At 44.4% G+C, this 23,152-nt stretch overlaps 1 protein-coding gene across 4 annotated transcripts in view; it reads right to left on the bottom strand.

Annotated features, from left to right (window-relative positions):
* ZDHHC21 (zDHHC palmitoyltransferase 21) overlaps positions 1–23,152 on the bottom strand; it is an 85,638-nt gene that overhangs the window by 46,571 nt on the left and 15,915 nt on the right. For all 4 annotated transcript variants that reach the window (XR_012904628.2, XM_075931558.2, XM_075931555.2 and 1 more), the window contains 2 exons: positions 14,167–14,278; positions 11,832–11,970 (listed from right to left, as the gene is read on the bottom strand). Coding sequence is in view for 3 of the 4 variants with exons in the window: in XM_075931558.2 (XP_075787673.1) it covers positions 11,832–11,970; positions 14,167–14,278 (251 nt within the window). In the remaining variant the exon portion in view is untranslated. The remainder of the gene's footprint in view (positions 1–11,831; positions 11,971–14,166; positions 14,279–23,152) is intronic.

Below are 23,152 nucleotides of genomic sequence, written 5' to 3'. Positions count from 1 at the left end.
CTTCTTGCTAGGGTCCTGCACACAAGTCAATATTCATTTATTTCCTACATGCAGTTCTTCAGTTGCAGCAGTAATAGTACTCCTCCTACTGGACAAACAGAAGCAATAATTGCAATCAATCATTTAAACACCATCCCGGCTACGAAGAGCTAAACATGCTACATAATAAACTAACCATGTACTTAAAGGAGACTTTGGTGGTATCACACTGCAATTTCATGTATTCAAGTAGGTGACTTTAACTATTTTCCAACTATTGCCCAGCTTAATAAAATGAAATGAAATCTGGTTTTGGTTTGGTTTCTAAAATCATAAAAATAAAAATGGAAGTCATGCATTGGACACAAAGTTTAAAAATATAGTGCGGTTGATATGTATACAAAGTGCTGAAATATACATTGAACATATTTTCATATTATCCAAACAAAATACTACATGAAATTGTGTTCTATACTACTAAAATGGCTTTATTTTCATCCCAATCTTATGGGTTTTGTACTAAGTATACCAAAGAAAATAATAAAACAAAGTGAAGACATGCAGCCAAAAATTTCACAAGTATTCTTAATGAGACAGGAGAAAACCCTAACTCCAGATGGCCAACTTTTCAAAATGTATTCAGTTTTTGGATTTCATGGTGAATACATGCTCTTATAGATTAATGAAATGAAACCTCTTAATTAAAGCCAGAATTTCCACAAAGAATGCCACTCATGAGAAAGGTAGAAATGCATGCACATCTCTGGGTTGCTGCCATATTAATTTGTATGGAAAGCTTAAAATAATTTTGCAAGTGGTTTGCTTAAAATCTTAATTATGACCAAGTCCTCTTGTGGTTCTTCTGTTACCCAAATGGACGGACATATGATTATGTGACACGTGTGATATGAAATGCTCAGCAATACTATCAGTAGAACCCTACCAAAGTCATGGCCATAAAAACATGTAATGGATCTTGAAATCTGGTCTTCTGTGTACTTTTAGCCTATACAGTACTATACAAACTTCATTCAGAGGCCAGCATGTCTCAAAATGGGGCTCTCTATTCAAAAGAGGTTTGGATAGGATCACAAGTTTATTGTATGGGTGTCATGGTATTACCACCCTTTCTTCTGAGCTTCTGCCTTCTGAGATGAGTCAGGATCCTTAAAGTTACGACACTCTGAAATTTCAGATTTAAATATCTGAAACCATGAAATGTATGACTTTTAAAATCCTATGACGATGAGATTGACCAAAATGGATCATGAATTGGTAGGTCCCTAATTATGAGAAATCCACTCCAGTGTCATCTCTCAAGCTGAAATATTGTCTGGACTCTCAAACAAATTATATTTATTTTTTCTTTCATTAATTTCAGCCACCAATCCTGCAGGTGAAAACCAAAAAAGAGCCAAATACTATCAGCTCGGTATTAGCTTTGTGAAAGCAAATCTGAAACAATAGTAACAGGCTATACATGCGGTCTCTACTAAACAATTGTACACAAAATGTTAACTTGTTTATTTTGTTCGGTTGACATATGGGGTATCAAGGATTAAATTTTAAAAAGTATATGCCTCAATACACATCTGGGCAGTTTATTCGATGCACAAGTGAGTAAAAACATGCTTTTCTGAGGCCCTGTGATGACTTAAAACCCCAAACTTGGGATCTGAATGTGCTATTTAGGCAATTAAACTAGACTATGATTATTGTATAATCTGTCTATATGTGTATGCCTCCTAATCTGCCACATTTATTGTATGTACATGCCTAAATATTAAGGATAAACAGTTTTCTAGTCGTGCAGAAAAAACAAAATTTATAAATACATTTAATATACTGAACTATACACACACACACACTTGATATTATTTTTAGAAAACTAAAAGAAAGAGATATGTAAACATTTCAAGATAGTTAATTCTTAAAAAATATTGTGTCAATTTTGGAAGGCCTGAACAGGACAAAAATTACATGATTTCCCTCTATTCTGCCTCTTCTCCAAAAATCAAATAGTTTTCCTTTAAAAAAGGAAAGCTGAAAACCTAAGACTTGAGTAAATCAACTAAATGGAATGCAAATACTTAAATGAAAATAACTAAATTATAAATATTCTGTTGATAGTATTTAAAAGGCTCCTATACAAAAGGAGGAAATACTCAAAAGCCATTAAAATACATTGCCAGACACATTTCAACTGTAAATTGTTGGCACCAGTCAAAGATTTTTACCTTAGAAAAATAAATTTGCTTTACTACATTGTAAAGTGTCAATTCTGAAGTTCATATGCATATCCTCTGCAGCCAATGGGAATTCTATTTGTAGGAGGCCTTAAGTGAGTATGCATTTAATGGGCATTATGATTGCTGTACAAATTATAACTGCATTTGCAATATAAAATAAGTGGAATCTATGTTATAACACCCTTCAGTAATTTAAAACTCAAATTCTTAAAACCAGTGTACTATTCCTAGTTTTTTTTTCTTAACGGTTTGCATCATAGCAAACTGTTCATATGTTTGCTGATGATACTAAACTGTTGTAGATTATACTAACTATCTGCTCAAGATAGTTAAGACCAAAGCAAATTGTGAAGAGCTTCAAAAGAATCTCATAACACTAGATGACTGGGCAACAAAATGGCAGACGAATTTTCATGTTGATAAATTCAAAGTAATGCATATTGGAAAACATAATCCCAGTTATATGTATAAAATTATGGGGACGGAATTATCTATTACCACTCAAGAGAAAGATCTTGAGATCATTGTGGATAGTTCTCTGAAAACATCCACTCAATGTGCAGGAGCAGTTAAAAAAGCGAACAGAAAATTAGGAATCATTAAAAAAAGGGATAGAGAATAAGAAAGAGAATATCTTATTGCCTCTATATAAATCTACGATACGCCCACATCTTGAATACTGCATGAAGATGTGGTTACCTCATCTCAAAAAAGGATATCTTGGCACTGGAAAAAGTTCAGAAAAGGACAACAAAAATGATTGGGGATTTGGAATGACTGCCATATGAGGAAATATTAAAAAGACTGGGACTTTTCATCTTAGAAAAGAGGAGACTAAGAGAGGATATGAGAGAGGTTGTTAAAATCATGACTAGTGTTGAGAAAGTAAAGTTATTTACTTGTTCCCATAACACAAGTAGTAGGGGTCATCAAATGAAAATAACAGGTAGCAGGTTTAAAAACAAACAAAATGAAGTATTTCTTCACACAATGCATAGTCAACCTGTGGAACTCCTTGCAAGAGGACATTGTGAAGTCCAGAACTTTAAGAGGGTTAAAAAAAGAACTAATTAAATTCATGGAGGATAGCTCCATCAATAGCTATTAGCCAAGAAGTTTAGGAATGAGGTTCCTAGTCTCTGTTTGTCAGAAGCTGGGAATGAGCAACAGGGGATGGAGCACTTGGTGATGACCTGTTCCCTCTGGGGCACCTGTCATTGGCACTGTCGGAGGACAGGATACTGGGATAGATGGACCTTTGGTCTGACCCAGTATGGCCATTCTTATGTGAGCAGTATAAAATACTTTACATAAAATAGGGGCACATCTACAGTTTATGTTAAGTTATCCATGCTCTTTCGACTTCAATAGAATTACAGCAATTTACTCCAACTGAGGCCAAGACAACATCTGTTTCAGACAGCTAAGCATTAAACCTATTTTACAGGTAATGAAGTGACCCAGTAAAACTAAAACTGCTTATTCTCTAAGCAGTCTATATTTTAGGGAATTTGTTCTCTTCGTTTTATTGATTTTAAAAAGCATATACTATCAAAAAAACAAGGCTATATAAGCAAAGGAGACAAATAACTAGCTGCATATAAGCACTGAGACCTTAAGAATTTTAAAGCATATGAACTTAGATATATTCACATTTGTGATAGAAAACCCAATTTTTGATTAATTTAGTTTAAGATTGAAAATCTATTTTGAGAGAACATCCATCATTATATTATAAATAAGGCAAAATATTTTCAAAGTGATCTACAAAACCCCCCAAATTTCACTAGGAAGTACTCACCAGCAGGAAGATGGGTATTTCAACATGTTAATACATGTTGTCTTACGCTTAGCACATTTTACCCCTTCTTGCATGCCCAAAGAGTATAGGTTCCCTAATCTGCCAGTTCATATCTGATGCTTCACCTCTGCCAGTACTTCACTAAGGACATCACATTATCACAGATCAACATGGAAGAATAGAGGATGCTTATAAAGGTAAGCTCTAGTCTTTTCCAATACTGTGCCTCTTGAAGAAAATTTAATATTCTTATATTTTATCATTTAGGATACAAAATAAGATAACTTTTAAGTTTCCATTAGGGATGTTAATCTGCAGGGTTTTTTGGTAAACATGTAACAGCTGAAATTTTCAGTGGTTACATGTTTACACATGTGGACAGTGCTTTTTTTGTGACAGTACTGCCCAGTACTCAGTACTGGCATCTCCAGATTCAGTACCAACACCTCCAATCAGAGCTCAACAACTTTTCCCCTGGAGTACTGGCACCATTTTTAATTTTTTTTTAAAAAAAGCACTGCATGAGGAAGGGGAAGGTGGTTCTGGGGAAGCTAGCTCCACAGGAACTGGTATGCATGTGTAGCCAGCTTAAAAGCTGACTCCCAACGAGAACCAGCTCCTGCCTACTTCCCCTCCTCCCGCTAAGTGCTGCCACCTCTGTTACTGCTGTGGGGGAAGGGGGGGGGGGAAGAGGCGGGCAGAACCTTGTGAAGGTTAATCGATGAGCCCAGACTCATTGGTTAACCGTTTAAACATATGCACTAACACATCCTTAGTTTCCATACCTCATTATATGTACCTTTTTCATCCAAAGTAAGTACATTATTTTATGCCTGGGCTCCCCCATATAGTAAATGTAGGAGAAGCTTTTCAAGAAACTCAGAAGTTATTTGGAGGGAAAAAATCTAACATTTGTAGATCACTTTTAAAGAAGATTAATTGTTTTTGTCCCTATTTTACAAGGTTTGTCACAAAAGGGAGTTTCTGACCTCGTGCAGTAATGAGTGTTCTTCGAGATGTGTGTCCCCGTGGGTGCTCCACTCTAGGTGACTACAAAGCAGTATTCAATGTATGGCTGGAGGGAGCCAGAGTCATTGTTTGGCAGTGGTAGAGAGCACTGCTGTGGCAACTGCTGAGTCACTCTTGAGTTGTGGAAGAATAGCGTAGCGTTTCGCAAAAGTATGGTCTGAAGACAATGTTGCTGCCTGGTAAATTTCTCTTAAGGGGACATTGCCCAGAAAGGCTGTAGAGGCAGCCGTGGCCCGGGTGGAATGCGCTTGTGGTGCATGCTGTAACGGTCTATTGCCCAGAGAGTGGCATTTGATTATACATGCTGATATCCACTTTGAGATTCGTTGCAATGATATTGGTGTCCCTTTGGATCATTCAGCGATGGAAATAAAATGTCTTTCAGATTTACGAAATGGTTTTGTTCTTTCTAGGAAGAAGGCCAGAGCCCTCCGGATGTCCAGAGTATGTAGGGTGGCATCTCTCTGTGAAGAATGCGGTTTCGGGAAAAAGGTAGGTAATACGATCGGTTTGTTGATATGGAATTCCGTACAGACCTTAGGCAGGAACGTCGGGGGGGTCTAAGTATGACCCTATCCTTCGTGAAAACTGTGTAAGGAGGTTCTGACATTAGTGCTGCAAGCTCACTCACCCTTCTGATGGAGGTGATGGCTAAGAGGAAGCAGACTTTCATAAAAAGGAAGGTCAGTGGTATTGTTGCCAATGGTTCAAAAGGAGGTCTGGTGAGGTAGTCCAAAATGAGATTTAGGTCTCACAAGGGAGGTGGGGGACTTATATGGTGGGTTCACATTTTGAAGTCCCTTGAGGAACCTCTTCGTGATAGGATGGTTAAAAATGGAGAAGCCATCCACCGAGGTATGAAATGCTGCTATTGCAGAGAGATGTACTCATGGAACGAAGTGTACCGGTAGTTCGGAATAGGAAGCCTAATCTGAACTACCTAGTTTGTGCCGCGTGTAGCCGTGGGCACGGAGTCTGAACCAGCAGACATTTAAAAATGGCGGCGCCCGGCAATATGCAAATGAAGCCTGGGAAATTCAAATCCCGGGCTTCATTTGCAACTCCGGTTGCCTACATTAACCACCCTAGTTCAAACTAGGGTGGTAGTGTAGACATACCCTTAGAGAAGAAATTGACAGTCCTGATGCTTTAAGGTCCATAATGTAGTCTAGGATGGTATTCAGGGGAGAGACACGGGGTTCCACTTTGGCTCATTGACACCAGTGAGAGAATCGTACCCATTTCTGCTGGTAGGTTTTTCGAGTGGATTGCCTCCTGCTATGGAGGAGGATGTCTTTTACTTGCTGCGAGCAGCGGTCTTCTATCTCTGAGAACCAGAAAGAAGCCACGCCTGAAGATGCAGGGTATGGAGTTGTGGATGTAGTATCATGCCATTGTCCTGAGATAGTAGGTCTATCTGGTATGGTAGTGGATGGGGAGGCTGGACCGCTAGCTTGTGAAGGTATGGGTACCAGGTTTGGCGAGAACATGATGGGGTAATCAGGATGACTAGGGCTTTGTCTCTCAGGATTTTGCATAGGACTCTTGGGATCAGAGGTATGGGGGGGGAGGCGTAATGTAGGGGGGCTGCCCATTTGATTAGGAAGGCATCCCCCAGAGAGTGCTTGCCAAGTCCCGGACGTGAGCAGAATTGGGGACATTTGATATTCTGGGCCGAAGCGAAGAGGTCTATAGATGGCCATCCCCACTGGTGGAAAACTGAGTTTGTGACCTCCGTATGTAATTCCCATTCATGGTCTAAGGTGAAGTTTCGACTGAGGGAGTCCACTCTGGTATTGTTCACCTCTGGCAGGTAGGATGCTATTAGAGTGACCTGGTTGTGGATGCACGAATTCCAGAGGCGAATAGCCTCCGTGCATAGGGAGCGGGAGCGGGCTCCGCCCTGTCTGTTTATGTAGGACATCATGCAAATATTGTCCATTAGGATGCGAACTGTGTGACTGGCGATGTCAGAAGCAAAGTGTGCGCAAGTGTTCCTTACTGCTTATAATTTGAGAAGATTGATGTGCAGGAGTGTCTCGTTTGGGGACCACGTGCCCTGAACTTCACGGCTATCCATATGTGCACACCAGCCGAGGAGGGAAGCATCCGTGGTGATTTGGATAGTGGATTCGGTTTGTTGGAATGGGACCCCCGCCAGAAGATTGTTTGGCGCAGTCCACCATCGTAGGAATGCAAGCACGTTTGGTGGGATAGTAACCCTTTTGCTTCGAGGATATCGTGGTGGGATGTAAACGATCGCCTTGCAGGCCCTCGACCAAATGTTCAAATTTGCTGCTTAGACGGTTGAGTAGCTGGTGGACAGGCTTGGTTGGGTCGCCTTCTGGGACCTCACTATCTTGGTCTGGTGTCTTCATAAGGCCTCTGTGGTCGATTGTATTGCCCATATTGGTATCGATTATATGAATTATATGGGGTGTATCACCTGCGTTTATAGGGTGGTGTGTATATGCCTAACGTGCGAAGTGTGGACTTAGAATTTTTGCTGTTGTGGAGCATTTCATCCATAGTGGCTGCAAATAACTTTTGCTTGTCAAATGGCAAGTCTTCCACTTTGGGCTGGAGTTCGCGGGGAACTCCAGACGACTGGAGCCAAGAAGCTCTATGCATCACCACCGCTGTAGCTGTAACTTGGGCTGTAGTGTCAGCTACATCCATTGCCGTATGGAGAGCAGTGCGGGCGATCATATGGCCCTCATGAACTATTGATTTCAAGATGGGTCTTTTGGAGTGGGGGAGGTGTGACATTAGTTCTCCCAGTTTTGAGTAGTTGTCAAAGTCGTGATTTGCTAAGAGAGCAGAGTAATTTTGATATTCTGAGTTGTAGAGTGGAAAAGGAGTATATTTTCTTGCTAAAGGAGTCCAACTTTTTGTGGTCCTTGTCTGCATTGCCTGTCCTACACTGTAGAAGCTTTGCTTGTTGTTGTGCTGAGTCCACGACTAGTGAGTTAGGTTGTGGGTGAGTGAAGAAAAAGTCGTTGTCTTTTGAGGGGACAAAGTACTTTCTGTCAATTTTCTTATTAGTTGGTTGAATGGATGCAGGTGTCTTCCACAGGTCTTCTGAGGTCTCCATTATTGCCTCGTCTATGGGCAGGGCAATCTTGCCATGTAGGGTGGTGTAGCGGGCTTCCCGCTCCACCACAGCGCCCCCTGCCGTCTGTTCAGGGAATTAGATCTGCCGGCAGGTGGCACGGTCTTTTCAGGACACTGCCCTTTGGCAATGTCCACACTAGCCTGAGCTTTTCCCCCCTTCTGGGGGACGGTTGGTTGTAGGTCGGCAGGCCTTTGGAAGGCGGTTCCTCCGCCCCGATACAATGGGTGGCTAGTCCGCCCTATGGCCCTACCGTGCCTTAAAATGGTTTGAGTCTATGAGTCTATTTCCGGCCTTATTTCAGGTCGGGGTGAGAGACAATAGTTCAGGTGCCCGGCCTTGCTTCAGGCCCGGGCCACTGGGGAAGAAATTCTCCGTATATCCAAGTCTCTTAACTCAGTTATGAGGACAGCAGTCCTAGTCCTGGCCCTTTTAAAGGTCCGGTCCGGATCCTGGCCGGGTACCAAAACACCTCAAGCAGGGCAGGGCAGGGCAGGGCAGCGGAGCACCGTGTGCAAGCCCGGGCCCTCAAGCAGGGCGGGGCGGCAAAACACAGTAAGCTGAGCCCAGGCCCTTGGTACAGGGCGGGGCAGCTAATTAACAATGGCGGCCAGGACCTAGTGCAAGGCGTGGCCGCAAACAAACACACAGGTTTGTAGAAGCTCCTAGTTCAGGAGCCGGGCAGGTAGTGCACCTGCAGCGGTGGCGAGGGGGGGAGACTGCCACCCGGTTAGTGGGTGGTAGGGATGGGGGGGCGCAGGCCCACCCACTCCACTGCACCCCGGCCCAGGGCCCTGATTGCAGCAGTGCAGCTGCTACTGGCTCAGCAGGGGCTCCAGCCCGCAACTTGCTGGACTAGGGCTGCTCTCAGCCCGTGCTACCCCCGGGCCACTTCTTGTCTCCCCCTTCGCTGGTACCTGTACCTCCAGCAGGTCTGTCAGGGAGGCGAAGCGCTGTCGTCCCAGCAGTGTCCGATCGGCCCAATCCAGGGGGTCAAGGGGTTGGAACTCTGCAGCGTCCCGCGGGCTTGCTTGGCCCCGGCGTTCCAGTACCCATCGGGGTTCCAGCTGGTCCAGCGGCTCGGGCCAGTCCTCGGGGTCCACAGGAGGTTCGGCTGGCTGGCTTGGCCAGGCCTCCGTAGCCCTGGCAGGGAAGCCTTGGCTGGCCTCCGGGGAGGCCGCTAAGGGCGGTCTTAGCCTCCCCCGGCAGGAGCTCTGGACAGGCCTCCGTCTCCTTCAGAGGCTGGCCTATGACTGAGCTCCCCGGCGGCCTTCTTATACTCCTAGCCCCGCCCTTTGACTTCCGGTCAGGTGAGGGGGCGGGGCTAGGCTGGGCCCAAAATGGCTCCCCGAGGGGTTTCTCCGCCTCTGGCTCAGTGGGTGGCCACTCTACCCCAGTACACTTGGGATGTAGATTCTTTAGCAATTGGTATTGTTTCTTCTGCACCTCTTGCAGGGAGACATTCTGGCTTGTCGCTACTCTCTTGAATAGTTCTTGGAACTGTTTTAGATTGTCAATTGTTCCAGTGTCTGATGGTACTACGGCATCATCTGGTTGTGCATCAAGGGCATCAGAGTGTGTGACGTTTACTGACTGAGCATCTAAGTCATTGTCTGAGATTCGTTCCGCCTCGTCCTCCGAAAGACTTGCTGGAGGTAGGCGCTGTGGCCGAGGTAAGCTTCCCCGGGATGCGGTGGAGCGAAGTGGGGAGCGGTGTCCATATGGCTCCCAGTGTTCCCACGGTCCCCATTGCAGTGGATAAGGTGGAGGTGGGTAAGGCCAGTATGGGTGCCATGGGCTATGTTGTGGTGGAGCCCTATAATGGTGGGAGTGAGACTTCCCAGGTGATGGATGTCGTGAGGAATAGACAGTGTGGAGGTCATCATCAGGAAGGGGAGCGTCCTGAAGAGATAACGGTGATATCGACCTGGGAGGGGATTGCCTTGATGGAGACCTCCCAGGAGAGTAAGAAGTAGAGAGCAGGCAGGGATATTGATGCCTGCTGTGTGGATCAGTCTCTCGCTGGGGCTGATCCCCAGCAGTCTCATTTGGCTGCTTGTCTGGCTGTGGCAGGACCAGCGGAGCATCAGCTGGTGCCAGCGGCTTTGGAGGCTGCCCATCCTTTTGCTGCGGTGCCGTGACTTTAATCGGCGCCGCAGCTTTAAGCCGTGCTATAGCTTTTGGCGCTGCAGAGGCTTGAAGCGGCGCCAGGACTGGAAGCAGTGACGCGGTTTGAAGCGGCACCGCCGTTTGAAGTGGTGCCGGCTTTTCCTGCCGTGCCGGCTGCTTAGAGCGCTCCCGGGGCCACTCAGCTGTTGCACACCCCGATGCCGGCACGGAGTGGGAGGATCGCCCTGAAGCCATAGTGGCAGGGGTCTTCCCAGCCTGGTGTGCCTCTCCTCTACGTTTGGGAGAGGAAGAGGCTGGAAGGGAGCAGGATGGTGAGGCTCTCGCTCTCACTTCATTCCTGGAAGTCAGGGGAGGCTCTTGTCGCGCTGTAGGTTGTAAAGCTTTTCAAATAGAATCATTCCGAGGCGGAGCTCTCAATCTTTTCTGGCTCTTGCCGTCAGGGAATTACAATGGGTACAGTTGTGGGGAGAGTGAGTCTCCCCCAGACAGCGTATGCAGTTTGAGTGACCATCTGAAGCCAGCATCGGGTCCCGGCACTGACCGCATTTTTTAAAGCCTGAGGAGCCACACACGACGAACTCTCTCCTCCTTCAGCTTATTGTATTTATCTTTTATACTGTTATTTTAGTATGTCTTTGTGTGTGGTTTTTTTTTTCCGGTTTCCTTTTTTAATGTCTTTATGTGTCTCTTGCTTTGACAGCCAGGAGAACGCTGGTTCACCGGAGTCCCGGTTTGAGGTGAATTCAAGCCCCCCCGAGGGGGGATTTAATGAAGTCTATTTTTCCTATTTCTAGTTTTTTTGGGGTTTTTTTGAAAGAAACAAGGAGAGACTAACATGGATTAGAACAGGAGAAAATAACTATGCTAAATAAATAAAGGTAAAGTAGTCAGATAGTCTGACAGGAAGCTCCTGTTTGCTCCATCCGCTGAGGAGGGCGGTTAAAGAGGACCTGAAAGGGAGGGGGTTGAGCCGCGCTCCTCAGGAGGTGGGAAGGGCTCGAGACGCCTCCAGGGCATGCGTGGCTCAACAGGGGAAACTGTTGTACAAAGCTCCGATCTGCGGCTCAGGGCGACCCTTCACCTAGAGTGGAGCACTACTTGAAGAAGAACCAATGTTCCCTGTGAACTGTGAGCTTAGGCGGCCATACATGAGAGATTCAAATGACACTGAGCTGATCAGCAGAGCATCTATCGCCAGCAGCATTTGTTTATGTGTTTCTACTGATGGTGCAAATCTGAACATGCCTGAGCACATGTAACAAAATTTATTATGCACATGAATGTAACAAATTAGAGGGAACATACGTTACAACTAAAATCTTGTTTATATGAAGCAGAAAATCTGCTCCTCTGTACAATGGTTACTCCTTTACCTACCAGGAGAGTATTTGTCAATTTGTCGATCTCAGCCTTGATTTTGCCTACTCTAGCATTTATCGGTAGAATTTTTGGATTTGGATATCAGAATAAATTACATGACAATTGCAATATTATCCATTTACCGTATTTTATGTAAGGATAAGATTCTTACCCAGTTAACTTTTTTCAGAGGGAGAAAATAGTAGTAGTGGCAAAAATCAAGTATCAACGTATAGGAACTAAGAAGTTGAGTGTAGAAGCATAGCTGCAGAAACAACCAATGATTGTCTTCACCAACACAATTGTTAATCCTGCAGCAAAAATAAAGCAAATATACGTATCTTTTAAAATGTTATAGTTAGGCATGATGAATTCCAAAGACAAAACAACTTCACTTATTTATAAATGCACTGCTAGGTAGGGTAATGTACAGGCCATGTGCAACTACTACTCAATACCCACAGCATCTATTATACAAAAAGATGTGGCTTCTCCATTAAAGCAATTGCAATGTCCCTGTAGTTAGAAATTTGCTTGCATTTTCATTTGGCATAGAGGGTGTAAGACAGGAATTTCTATTTGATAAAATAAACATTTAAAGGTAAGCTTTTAAGACCAGGAAACATGTTTCCCTTTCTACTTGCACAAGGAGGCCCTGATTTTCATCAGGATTTAAAAGCATTACAAACATATTAAAAAAACAAAAAAACACACACGGTTTTGGTTGTTTTTCAAAAGTACAGAACTATATTAGTTGATTATATCCATATTTGAAGATGCTCCATATACTAATAATGTAGAATGGTATATGCTTCTACTGAAGATACTAAAAATGAAAAAAAATCACTTTTTGCCTTCAACACCAAAGGTAATGATGCAATTTTTTAAATATTTCAAAATTATAAAAACAGCCTGCAAAATGTCACAGCAATTCATACTTTTCTACAGCTTAGTAACTAGATTACAATCTAAAGTGATACAAAATTGACTTTTGTTCTATATAAATTTACATATATTCAATTTAGAGAGAGAAAAATTGGTAATACAAATATTATACACAATGATAAATGCTGAGACTGGTTTAAGTGCCTCGTGGTCAAGAAGCAGTCTGCTGACAGAAACCCTCCCCCCAAATCTCAAATATGCAGGAGAAATTGGAAAACTGAGAAGGTGAGGCACCCAACAAAACAAGATCACCCTCTCTCCAACTTTCTTATCAAAACAATGTAAAAAATTCCTGACAGTTCAACTTTCCTAATTAACACTTTTGGAAATCTAGGTCTAGCCTATGTTACAAAAGTTTTACTGATAGAACTACATTACTTAGGATGTGATTTGTTTTTTTAATTACACTGGGATATGGCCAACTATAGATATATAAGGTACCATATGGCTTACTTTACTTCCCAGACCAGGAAAAATTAAAGTACTTTTCTACCGGTCTAATTGCATCCTCAGTAGAGTAAGTAAGGGAGGAGGTGTTGCTGCTTTAACTATACTGATACACTTAGAGAGAGAAACTTTCTAGTGCTCAGCTTCTAAGGAAAGATTTACACCAAAAAGTTAGGCTGGCACATCTAGGTTGCAAAGGAGTGTGAAAAAGCCACACATTTAAGCAATATAGTCAAACACACCTAACACCCAGGATAGACAGCATCAGATTGACAAAAGAATACTGCCTTTTGGGAAGGTGAATTAAGTAGAGTGACAGGAAACTCATAGTAATATATGGATAAGGGGTGTCCACACTGAAGTGCTGCAACATTTCTAGTGAAGGCATAGCCTAATCCATATACTCACCCTAATGAAATTTGGAGCAAGCCAATAGTTAGCTAGAAAAATTAACTACTGCCACCAAAAAGGCAAACTGTTTTGGTTATTTTTTAAGCCCATTACTTTAAACTTTTTGGCTACGTCTAGACTATATCCCTTTTTCGTAAAAGGGATTAAATTAGACGTATCGCAATTGCTAATGAAGCGAGGATTTAAATCTCCCCCGCTTCATTAGCATAAAAACGGCTGCCGCCTTTTTTCGGCATGGAGCTTTGCCGGAGAAAAGCGCCAGTCTAGAAGCTGATCTTGCGGAAAATAAAGCCTTTCCGAAAGATACCTTATCTCTTATTTCAAGAGGGATAAGGGATCTTTCAGAAAAGGCTTTATTTTCCGCAAGATCAGCATCTAGACTGGAGCTTTTCTCCGGCAAAACTCCATGCCGAAAAAAAGCAGCAGCCATTTTATGCTAATGAAGCAGGGGAGATTTAAATCCTCGCTTCATTAGCAATTGCGAGACATCTAATTTACATCCCTTTTACGAAAAAGGGATGTAGTCTAGACGTAGCCACTATGATGAAGTATTACTGTTAGAAGGAGAATCCTGCAATAAGAATTATACTGAAAGAAAAGTATCCTGGAACAATAAAAAAAAACCTGCAATGTAAACAAACAGTAAAAACAAGAAAAATTTGTATGCAGCAAGAACTTGCTGAATCAATGGATCTTGGCCTTACCATGGACAATGGTGATCCATTCTCCTAACGCAGTGTCCACAGCGACTACAGTGATGGGATCGCTTTGGTCTCATCATATTACATTTATTACAGAGCTCCCAAAATTCTTGTTCTAGAGAGAAAATTGGAACAAGGTTATATAAAAATGAATGCTTGCTGAAGTGCCACTAGTTTTTAGATCTCAACAGATACACATATTTGAGCTCCTGGAAAACATTCTTCCTATGGAAATCAGCATGCAAGAACCTATCTCTTCTCTTGTCAACTGCTCTAGGAGGATGACTGGAACACCTCTACCACTCTGGGCTGCTTTTTACTCCTAATCCCCATCTCTCCTTCCTATTTTTTTAAGAGTCACTAATACAATATGAAACTCTTGGCTAGAAACAAGGCAAAAACTGGGAAATAAAGAATTTTTCTCTTTTTAAAACTATTCTCAATTCCACTTGGATTGTTTTTTTCTAGCACACATCATCAACTCTAAAGCTCAGAGTATCAAATCCTATGGCCATCCTCAGATCAATCCAAAAAAGTTGACCAGTACAATAATAAAAATACAGTATAGACTTCTAAAATGTCTTCTTCCTCAAGATCTCAAGACTTTTAATATTAAACAAACATCATAACACTCAAGAAGTAGGAATTTTAAAGATGAGGGACCAGTAGGCTGGTACTCTGACCACCAAGTCTGGAAACTGAACTTGAGATAATTAGGAACTGTCATTCAGATGTACCCAGCACTCACAACTCCAGCTGAATGTACAGGAGCTAACATTGCTGGGGAGTATATGAAAATAAAAGTCTTATTTGCCTCAAATTGGGTATCTAAAATCAGTGGACACATTTGAAAATACAGGCGTTCATAAAGGAGCAGAAAGACCACTGCCTGGCACAGCAGGTTTTAAAGAAAAATTGGGGGTTCAGCTAGCCCACCCCATTATAGCTGCATCGAATGCCAGGCCTGAGGGAAGAGTTAAGAAAGAAACCTGGCTCAATCAGGATTCGACTGGCAAGAGCTCTCTGTTAGCCTGCCTGAAGGCACAGATGGACAATTTGCCAGCTAAGCTGCCACTGGAGACGAATAAGTCTTCCCTGGCAAAGGGGAACTTGCAGATAAGCACCAACTGCATGGAAACTGGAGTAGTGTGGCCACACCTTAAACTAAATAGGACCTGAATAGGAAGCAGCCCAGGAAAACTGGTCTTGAACCTCCCCTCACGGCTGGGAGCACATGCCAAATCCTGGTGGCAGCAGGAAGCAAAGTGACATGGCTGGGTGTGGGGGGGAAGGGGGGAGTGCGAAGTGAGCTACAGTCCCTACTCTTCCCTCAAGCCTCCTCCCCTGAGTGATGAGACCCAGGGGATTAGTGAGGTTCCTGGCACCAGGAGCAGGGGTCAGGCCTCCTGGCTCATAGCCACTTCACTCCTCTTCCAGCCACCGTGCAGGGGAAAGTCCCACCCCTTCCCCAAAGACTCTGCCCTGAGTAATGCAGCTGTGGGGAGCAGTGCAGGCTGGGGCCAGGTGTTATGTCATGGGGAGTTTCAGAGTATAGGAAGAAATCAGTGGAAAGGCAGAGAGCTGGAGTAGGTGCAAGTGTCCATTTTATTGCATAGCACAGAACTCACCAGAACAAGCCCAGACTAGCTGGGCTGACCCCAGTGACCTACTCAGTTACCATAACAACAAGATCTATATCTACAACCCAATATACAACGTATTCCTCCCCCCTTAATAAAAACGTCCCTTTAAGAAAACAAAAACTAACTATGAAATGAGGGTAGAACGCCTCAAGTTCCCAGCTAACCCTGGAGATTATTTTGCACCATCTGTGAGTTAATCTCAACTAAAGGTCCAGCCGTTGAGGAGGCCTCCTTTCTCTAGGTGGATTACGGCGGACATCCGGCGTTCTCGCACCTGAAGATGTTATGGGTGCAGGCCTGACACTGGGCTGGGAACTTGAAGTGTGAACAGGTGAGGCTGTTGGATCAGCCTGCTCAGGGAGGAGGTTATTGTTCGCCGCTGGTGGTGATGGAGGAGGAGAGTCAGGAGCAGGTGATTCTTGACACGGTAGCTCACCAGCAGTGGGAAGGTCAGGCAACTCAACTGGAGATGTGCCTCGGGGGCAGGAATAACCTGTCAATAACTGATCTACATGCCGCCGCCAGATGAGATCTTTCACAGTCCGGACAGTATAGGAAACAGGTCCTGTTTGAGCAATAATAGTGGCAGAGACCCATTTAGCTCCAGGAACATAGTTCCGAGCCAAAACTGTCTGTCCAGGACTAAAGGTTCGGTCTTTTGCTCTGGATGCACGCCTGATGACTTGACCTTCCTGCTGATGTTGCAAAATTTCTCATGGTTCTGAAGGTTTCAGCAAATCAAAGCACGTGCGTAGCTGACGTCCCATCATTAGAAAAGCCGGGGACACTTTGGTTGTAGCGTGAGGAGTGGTTCTGTAGGATAGTAAGAAGGTGTCCAGACTCTTTTGTACGAGTGAATGTTCTCTAACCGATTTCAAAGCTTGTTTCATTGTCTGGACAAACATTTCAGCCAATCCATTTGTGGCCGGGTGATATGGTGCTGAAGTGATGTGATGGATCCCGTTTGCTTTCATAAAATTTCCAAACTCCTGAGACACAAACTGTGGACCGTTGTCACTCACAAGTTGTTCAGGAATACCCAAATGACAGAAGATTCCCCGTAATTTTTGGATAGTACTTTCAGCAGTAGTGGAAGGCATTATACAGACTTCTGGCCATTTGGAATGAGCATCTACCACCACCAAAAACATGTTACCTTCAAATGGGCCAGCAAAATCAACATGAATACGTTGCCATGGTTTTTCAGGCCAGTCCCATGGGTGCAGAGGTGCCAATTGAGATGCATTCCTCACACCCTGGCAAGAAATACAAGCTCTTGCCTTCTTTTCAATGTCACTGTCCAAACCAGGCCACCAAAAATAGCTTCGTGCAATTTCTTTCATGCGCACCATTCCACAGTGACCTGAATGCAGTTGCTCTAACATCTGTTGTCTCAGTATTTTTGGAATAATGACACGCATTCCCCACAACAAGCACCCCGAATGGGTTGATAACTCCCTTCTCCTGGACATGTAAGGGACAAGGTCAGATGAGACCTGAGAGTTCCGTAAAGATGTTCCACGCATCACTAGTTCTATTACTTGGGAGAGTACTGGGTCAACACGAGTTGCTCTCTTAACTTGTGCAGCAGTGATGGGCCTGTTCTCTACCTGCTCAAATTAAAAGATTTCCTTCTGGCCACTATCTTGATGTTTGACTGGCAAAGGCAGCCTAGAGAGACCATCTGCATTGCCATGTAGAGTGGCTTTCCGATATCTGATCTCATACGTGTGTCCTGAAAGCCACAATGCCCATCGCTGCATACGACTAGCAGCCATTGGTGGAATACCTGAGTGTGGACCAAAAATTGCCGTCAGAGGTCGATGGTCAGTGAGAAGTGTAAACTTCCGTCCAAACAGGTACTGGTGAAATTTCCGAATTCCAAAAACGATTCCCAATGCTTCACGTTCAATTTGTGCATAGTTAGTTTCAGCTGTGCTTAAGGTGCGTGAAGCAAAAGCAATTGGTTTCTCCTCTCCTGGGGGCATAACATGTGACAAGACCGCTCCCACTCCATATGGGGAGGCATCATAAGCCAACTGTAAAGGTAAGGATGGATCAAAATGCGTCAGAACCTCTGCATTTAGCAATGCACATTTAGCCTTGTTAAATGCAACATCACAGGCGTCAGTCCACTTCCAGACCTTGTTCTGGCCAAGGAGCTCGTGAAGTGGTTTTAATAGTGTGGCTAGCTGTGAAATAAACCTTCCATAATAGTTCAATAGTCCTAGAAATGAGCGAAGTTGACTAACATTTTGAGGGGGTGGAGCTTCCACAATAGCCTTAACTTTTGAAGGGGACTTATGAAGACCAGTAGCATCAATGATGTGTCCCAAATATTCAACAGAGGGCTGAAAGAATGCACTTATCTTTACGGACTCGTAGGCCATACTCTTCCAGTCTTTGTAGGGTAGCCTCTAAGTTCTTAAGTTGATCCTCCTCATTCCCACCCATGACCAGGATGTCGTCAAGATAGCACTTAACTCCTGGCAAGCCACACAAGATCTGGTCCATAGCTCTCTGGAACAAGGCTGGAGCAGAAGTTATTCCAAAGGGTAAGCGACAGTAACGATAAAGCCCTTTATGAGTCACAATAGTCAACAGCTCTTGGGATTCCTCCTCAACTTGCATCTGTAAATATGCTTGACTCAGATCAATCTTGCTGAACCTTTGTCCCCCAGCCAGGCCCGCAAAGATGTCATCGATGCGAGGAAGGGGGTATTGCTCTGCACATAAAACAGGGTTAACAGTGACCTTAAAATCCCCACAAATCCGAATAGAACCATCTTTCTTCAATATTGGAACTATTGGAGTTGCCCATGGACTATGGGTAACTGGTATTAGGACTCCATTTTTGACTAGGCGCTCCAGGTCTGCTTCAACTTTTGGTCTGATAGCACAGTTCTGGCCTTCAGATATTTTGGTTGGCTACCAGGTTTAATGTTCAGTTTCACGGTGATTCCCCTCATACTTCCCAGATCCTCTCCAAAAACAGCAGCATGTCTCTTTAATATATCAGTCAGACCTGTTTCTTCTTTAGTCATCTGGTGCACTTCTGCCCAGTCCAGTGGGATCTTCCTAAGCCATGATCTCCCCATTAAGGCTGGGTAATGGCCTTTCACCACAAACAGTGGTAATTCTGCACTCCGTCCATTTAGTTCCACCTTAACATCAGTAGTGCCCAATAGGGGTACTGCTTCTCCTGTATATGTCTTCAGAATGATCTTTGTTGCCTTAAGTGGAAGATGCTTCAACTTTTCCTTATACTCAGTCTGAGACCAATGAAACTGCTGCACCAGTGTCCACTTCCATGCGTACTGGTTTGCCATCCAACAGTGGGGTTACCCAGTATTCATGGGAGCCCCCCTTCAAAGACAAAACATAGCAGGGCACTTCTTCTTCAGACAAGGTGTCGCTTTGATCATCAGGCATTTGCTCGATGGTATGCAGATTTTCCTTTTTGTTCTGCCAGGCCACAGGCCTCTTTTTCTTTTGTTTACAGGCACGCTCAATGTGTCCTTTTTTTCCACACTGTTGACACACTAGGTTCTTACACCAGCATTCTGCGGCATGGTGACCTGTCTTACCACAGCGGTAACATTCCTGGCTCCCCACTGTTTTGTGAGTAGGTTCTTGGGACATTTTATGCACCACAGGGGGTGCACTAAGGTATTGTGCCTCCTGTGTGGCCAGTTCCAGGGAGACCGCAATATCAATGGCCTTCTGTAAGGTGAGCTGAGCTTCTGTTAACAGACGCCTCCGTATAGCTTCACCGTGCAGGCCACACACTAACCTGTCACATATGGCATCATTTAACATCTCCTTAAATTCACAGTGTTCAGCAAGCTTTTTCAAATTGGCTACAAATTGTACAATGGTTTCACTTTCTTTTTGGTCTCTGCTATGGAACCTGTACCTTTCTGCAATTACCAGTGGTTTTGGAGCATAATGTGACCCCAGGATTTCCACAATGTCACTAAGATTTGGTCTCTGGCTTAACAGGGAGCAGCAAACTGCGTAGCAGAGAATAGGTATTAGCCCCTACAACACTTAAAAATATTGGCACCTTCTTCTCTTCTTTAACGTCATTTGCAATAACAAAAAGTTCAAAACGCTCAGTATATATGTGCCATTGCTCTACAGTCTCCTCAAAAGGTCCCAGTGGCCCTGTAAGTGTAGCCATGGCTGCTGCACTCCCCCCCCTTTTTTTTTCTTTTCCAGTCTCTGGGCTCCTTGATCTTAGTTTCAGTTTGCACAGGGTAGCAGTCAGTTCTTACCCCCACCTTCCAGAACAGCCAGAAAGAGTTTGTTTTCTTACACTGACTTCTACTTCTTTTGTTGCTGGAGGCAGCACAGGTATCCCACCCTCGTCGCCACTTTGTTATGTCGTGGGGAGTTTCAGAATATAGGAAGAAATCAGTGGAAAGGCAGAGAGCTGGAGTAGGTGCAAGTGTCCATTTTATTGCATAGCACAGAACTCACCAGAACAAGCCCAGACTAGCTGGGCTGACCCCAGTGACCTACTCAGTTACCATAACAACAAGATCTATATCTACAACCCAATATACAACACCAGGCTGTTCCACTTCCTGTCACCAGTGAGTGTAAGGTGGAGTCGACCCCTACTGCCTGGTGCCAAATCTCTTGCTAATCTCCCAGACCATGGCACTTGAAGAAGGGGACTTGGAGGAAAGTATGGAACCACTCCCCCCCACTCAGGAAGTGAAGTGATGGACTTGGAAGCCAGCTGAACAGAATGAGTGGGGGGTGGGTTGCTCCACTTCCTGCCATTGCCGTAGTATGTGGAGGTGGGCCAGGTGCCCTGCTGCCAGTACCAGTTTACTTCTCCCACTAATACCCTGGACTGTGTTGCTCAAGAGAGGGTACTTGGGGAAAGCAGTAGAATGGAGGAAAGAAGGCAGCAGAACAGGGGTATGAAGAGATGGGAAGGGGGTTGGCTTTAGGGCAGAATGAAGGATGGCTTTTTTGGACCCTGCATCCCATTAGGGACAGCCCAGGCTGCAAGAAAAATCCATCTTCACTGCTTAGGAGTTTCAATGACACAAGACCCTGGGCCAGGACCGGAGGAAGGAGGAGCGGTCAGGTCCCCCTACAATTTCCCCTAACCAATGATCTAGCCACTAGGTTGTCCAGCTCCTTAAGGTACTATAAAAAATGGTGGCAAACGCAGGCATCAGGCTAAAGTGTGTGCACAGAGATATGCGGGCCCACTCCCATACAAAAATAACTTTACAGTGGGGAGATAAGAAGAGTCCCTGATAGGAAGGTGTCTCTCAGACCAACTCTGCCATTACTTTAGGCAGCAACTAATTTGCAGAATTGTTAGCTGAGCTGATGCAACCTCCTTGCAATGGCTGAGGGCCTCTACCTCAGCCACAGAGCTGACCTGAAGCTACATAGGTGTGGGGGAAGGTTGCAGGCCCTGGTAAAGGGACATTCCAGTCTTTAGTATCAACTCTGCCAGACTACACCCCCTCCCAGCTGCAAGTCCTACCTGCTGCCCAAACTGGAGATTCTGACAGTGTTGTTACTGCTCACCTTGGAGTTGAAGCTCCTAGCCCACTGACAAGAGCCTTATGAGGTGTTCCAATGTGTAGAACTAGTTAACTTTGAAATCAAACAACCCAACAAATGTAATATACAACAAGTCTACCATGTGAACCTTTTAATACTATGGAATACTCAGGATGGTTTATTAATAGTTTTACCCACCAGAGTCTTAACTAGGCATGCAGGTTGCAGAGACTTCAACACCAGGAGGGTTCAAGATGGGGAACAATCTTATCCCAGAGGAGAAAAGTTAGGCACTGCAATTAATCACTGTCTTCTCCTCCTCTCCCTGCTCCTCCTTCCCCCTGCTATTTTAACCTGATCTGGACAGATTCAGCTGATAACGCATCATATTCAGATGGAACCAGGAGTTAACATCAGGGAAAATACTTAGCCCCTTTTCCAGGAATTAACAGAGACCATGAAACAGCAGATGATAGCATTAAGGATGATTCAATGACTGGAAATGCCGTACGGTACTAATCCCTAAACTATGGAAGTACCCAATTTTGCATCATCTTCCTGAAGGTCACCACAGTACCAAAGTTCAATTCACATCCGATACTGCATTTTGATGACCTGCTATACTGACTAGGAGTGGTGGAGTACATCACCACTCTGGACTTAACAAAGAGATATAGGCAGATCCCACTCATACCTGAATCCAAAGAAAAGACAGCTTTCTCCACCCATTCAGGCTTTTCAAGTTCCAGACCACACCTTTTGGTTTGCATAGAGCCACTGACACATTTCAGTGACTAATGGATAATATTCCTCACCCCCATAGCCACTATGCAGCTGCCTACCCAGATGATGTGGTAATTAATAGTCGCGACTGGCGGAACCTCTTAAATCACGTAACCAGAGTTCTACAATCCTTCAAGGAACCTGGCCTATGGCAACCCCACTAAACATCAGACCATCTAGCTTAGGTACACATTGGGAAAAGGCACAGTTCAAACCTTAGCTTTCCAAGTTTAGGTCCTCCAGCTATACCCCATTCCTTCCTCAAAAAAGCAAGTACACCCGTTTCTAGGACTGGCAGGTTACTACACCACTATCCTAGTGTTCCTCATCCAAACTCCTCAAGAACAAAAGTCCTAAAAGAATCCAGTAGATCAGAGCCTGTGAGGAGACTTTTCAAACTCTAAATGTCCCTTGAACGTCAGCCTAGGAACTGTTCTATTTCAGGTAGTGGAAATGATGAATGTCCCATCCTATACATTAGGAAGAAAGCTGTTCCAGAGGGAGAAGGCCTACTCCTTAATCGAGAAAGTAGCACCGGCAGTAAAATGAGCTGTGGACTCACTCGGTTATCTTGTGGGTACTCTAGTCACAACCATGGCCCTCTCTGTTGGCTGCATGCCATGAAAGACATATACCCCAGAATCAAATCCTCTTCCTTTTGCATCCAGCACTAGGCCGTGAGAACACACCTGAATGTAGCCTTCTTTTCACAGGTTGTGGAGAGCTATGTGGGGCAGGGGCAGACACCAGATGGAGTCATAGGGTGTGTCTAGACTACATGCCTCCTTCGACGGAGGCATGTAGATTAGCCAGATCGGAAGAGGGAAATGAAGCCGCGATTAAAATAATCGCGGCTTCATTTAAATTTAAATGGCTGCCCCGATCTGCCGATCAGCTGTTTGTCGGCAGATCGGGGGAGTCTGGACGCGATGCCCCGACAAAGAAGCCTTTCTTCATCGACACAGGTAAGCCTCGTGAAACCAGGCTTACCTGTGTCGATGAAGAAAGGCTTCTTTGTCGGGGCATCG

Source organism: Pelodiscus sinensis, chromosome 6 (genome assembly GCF_052426305.1).
Source record: "Pelodiscus sinensis isolate ZL-2025 chromosome 6, ASM5242630v1, whole genome shotgun sequence".
NCBI classification, from domain to species: Eukaryota; Metazoa; Chordata; order Testudines; family Trionychidae; genus Pelodiscus; species Pelodiscus sinensis.
Note: the sequence above shows the minus strand (reverse complement) of the source record. Positions and strands in the feature narration are given on the sequence as shown.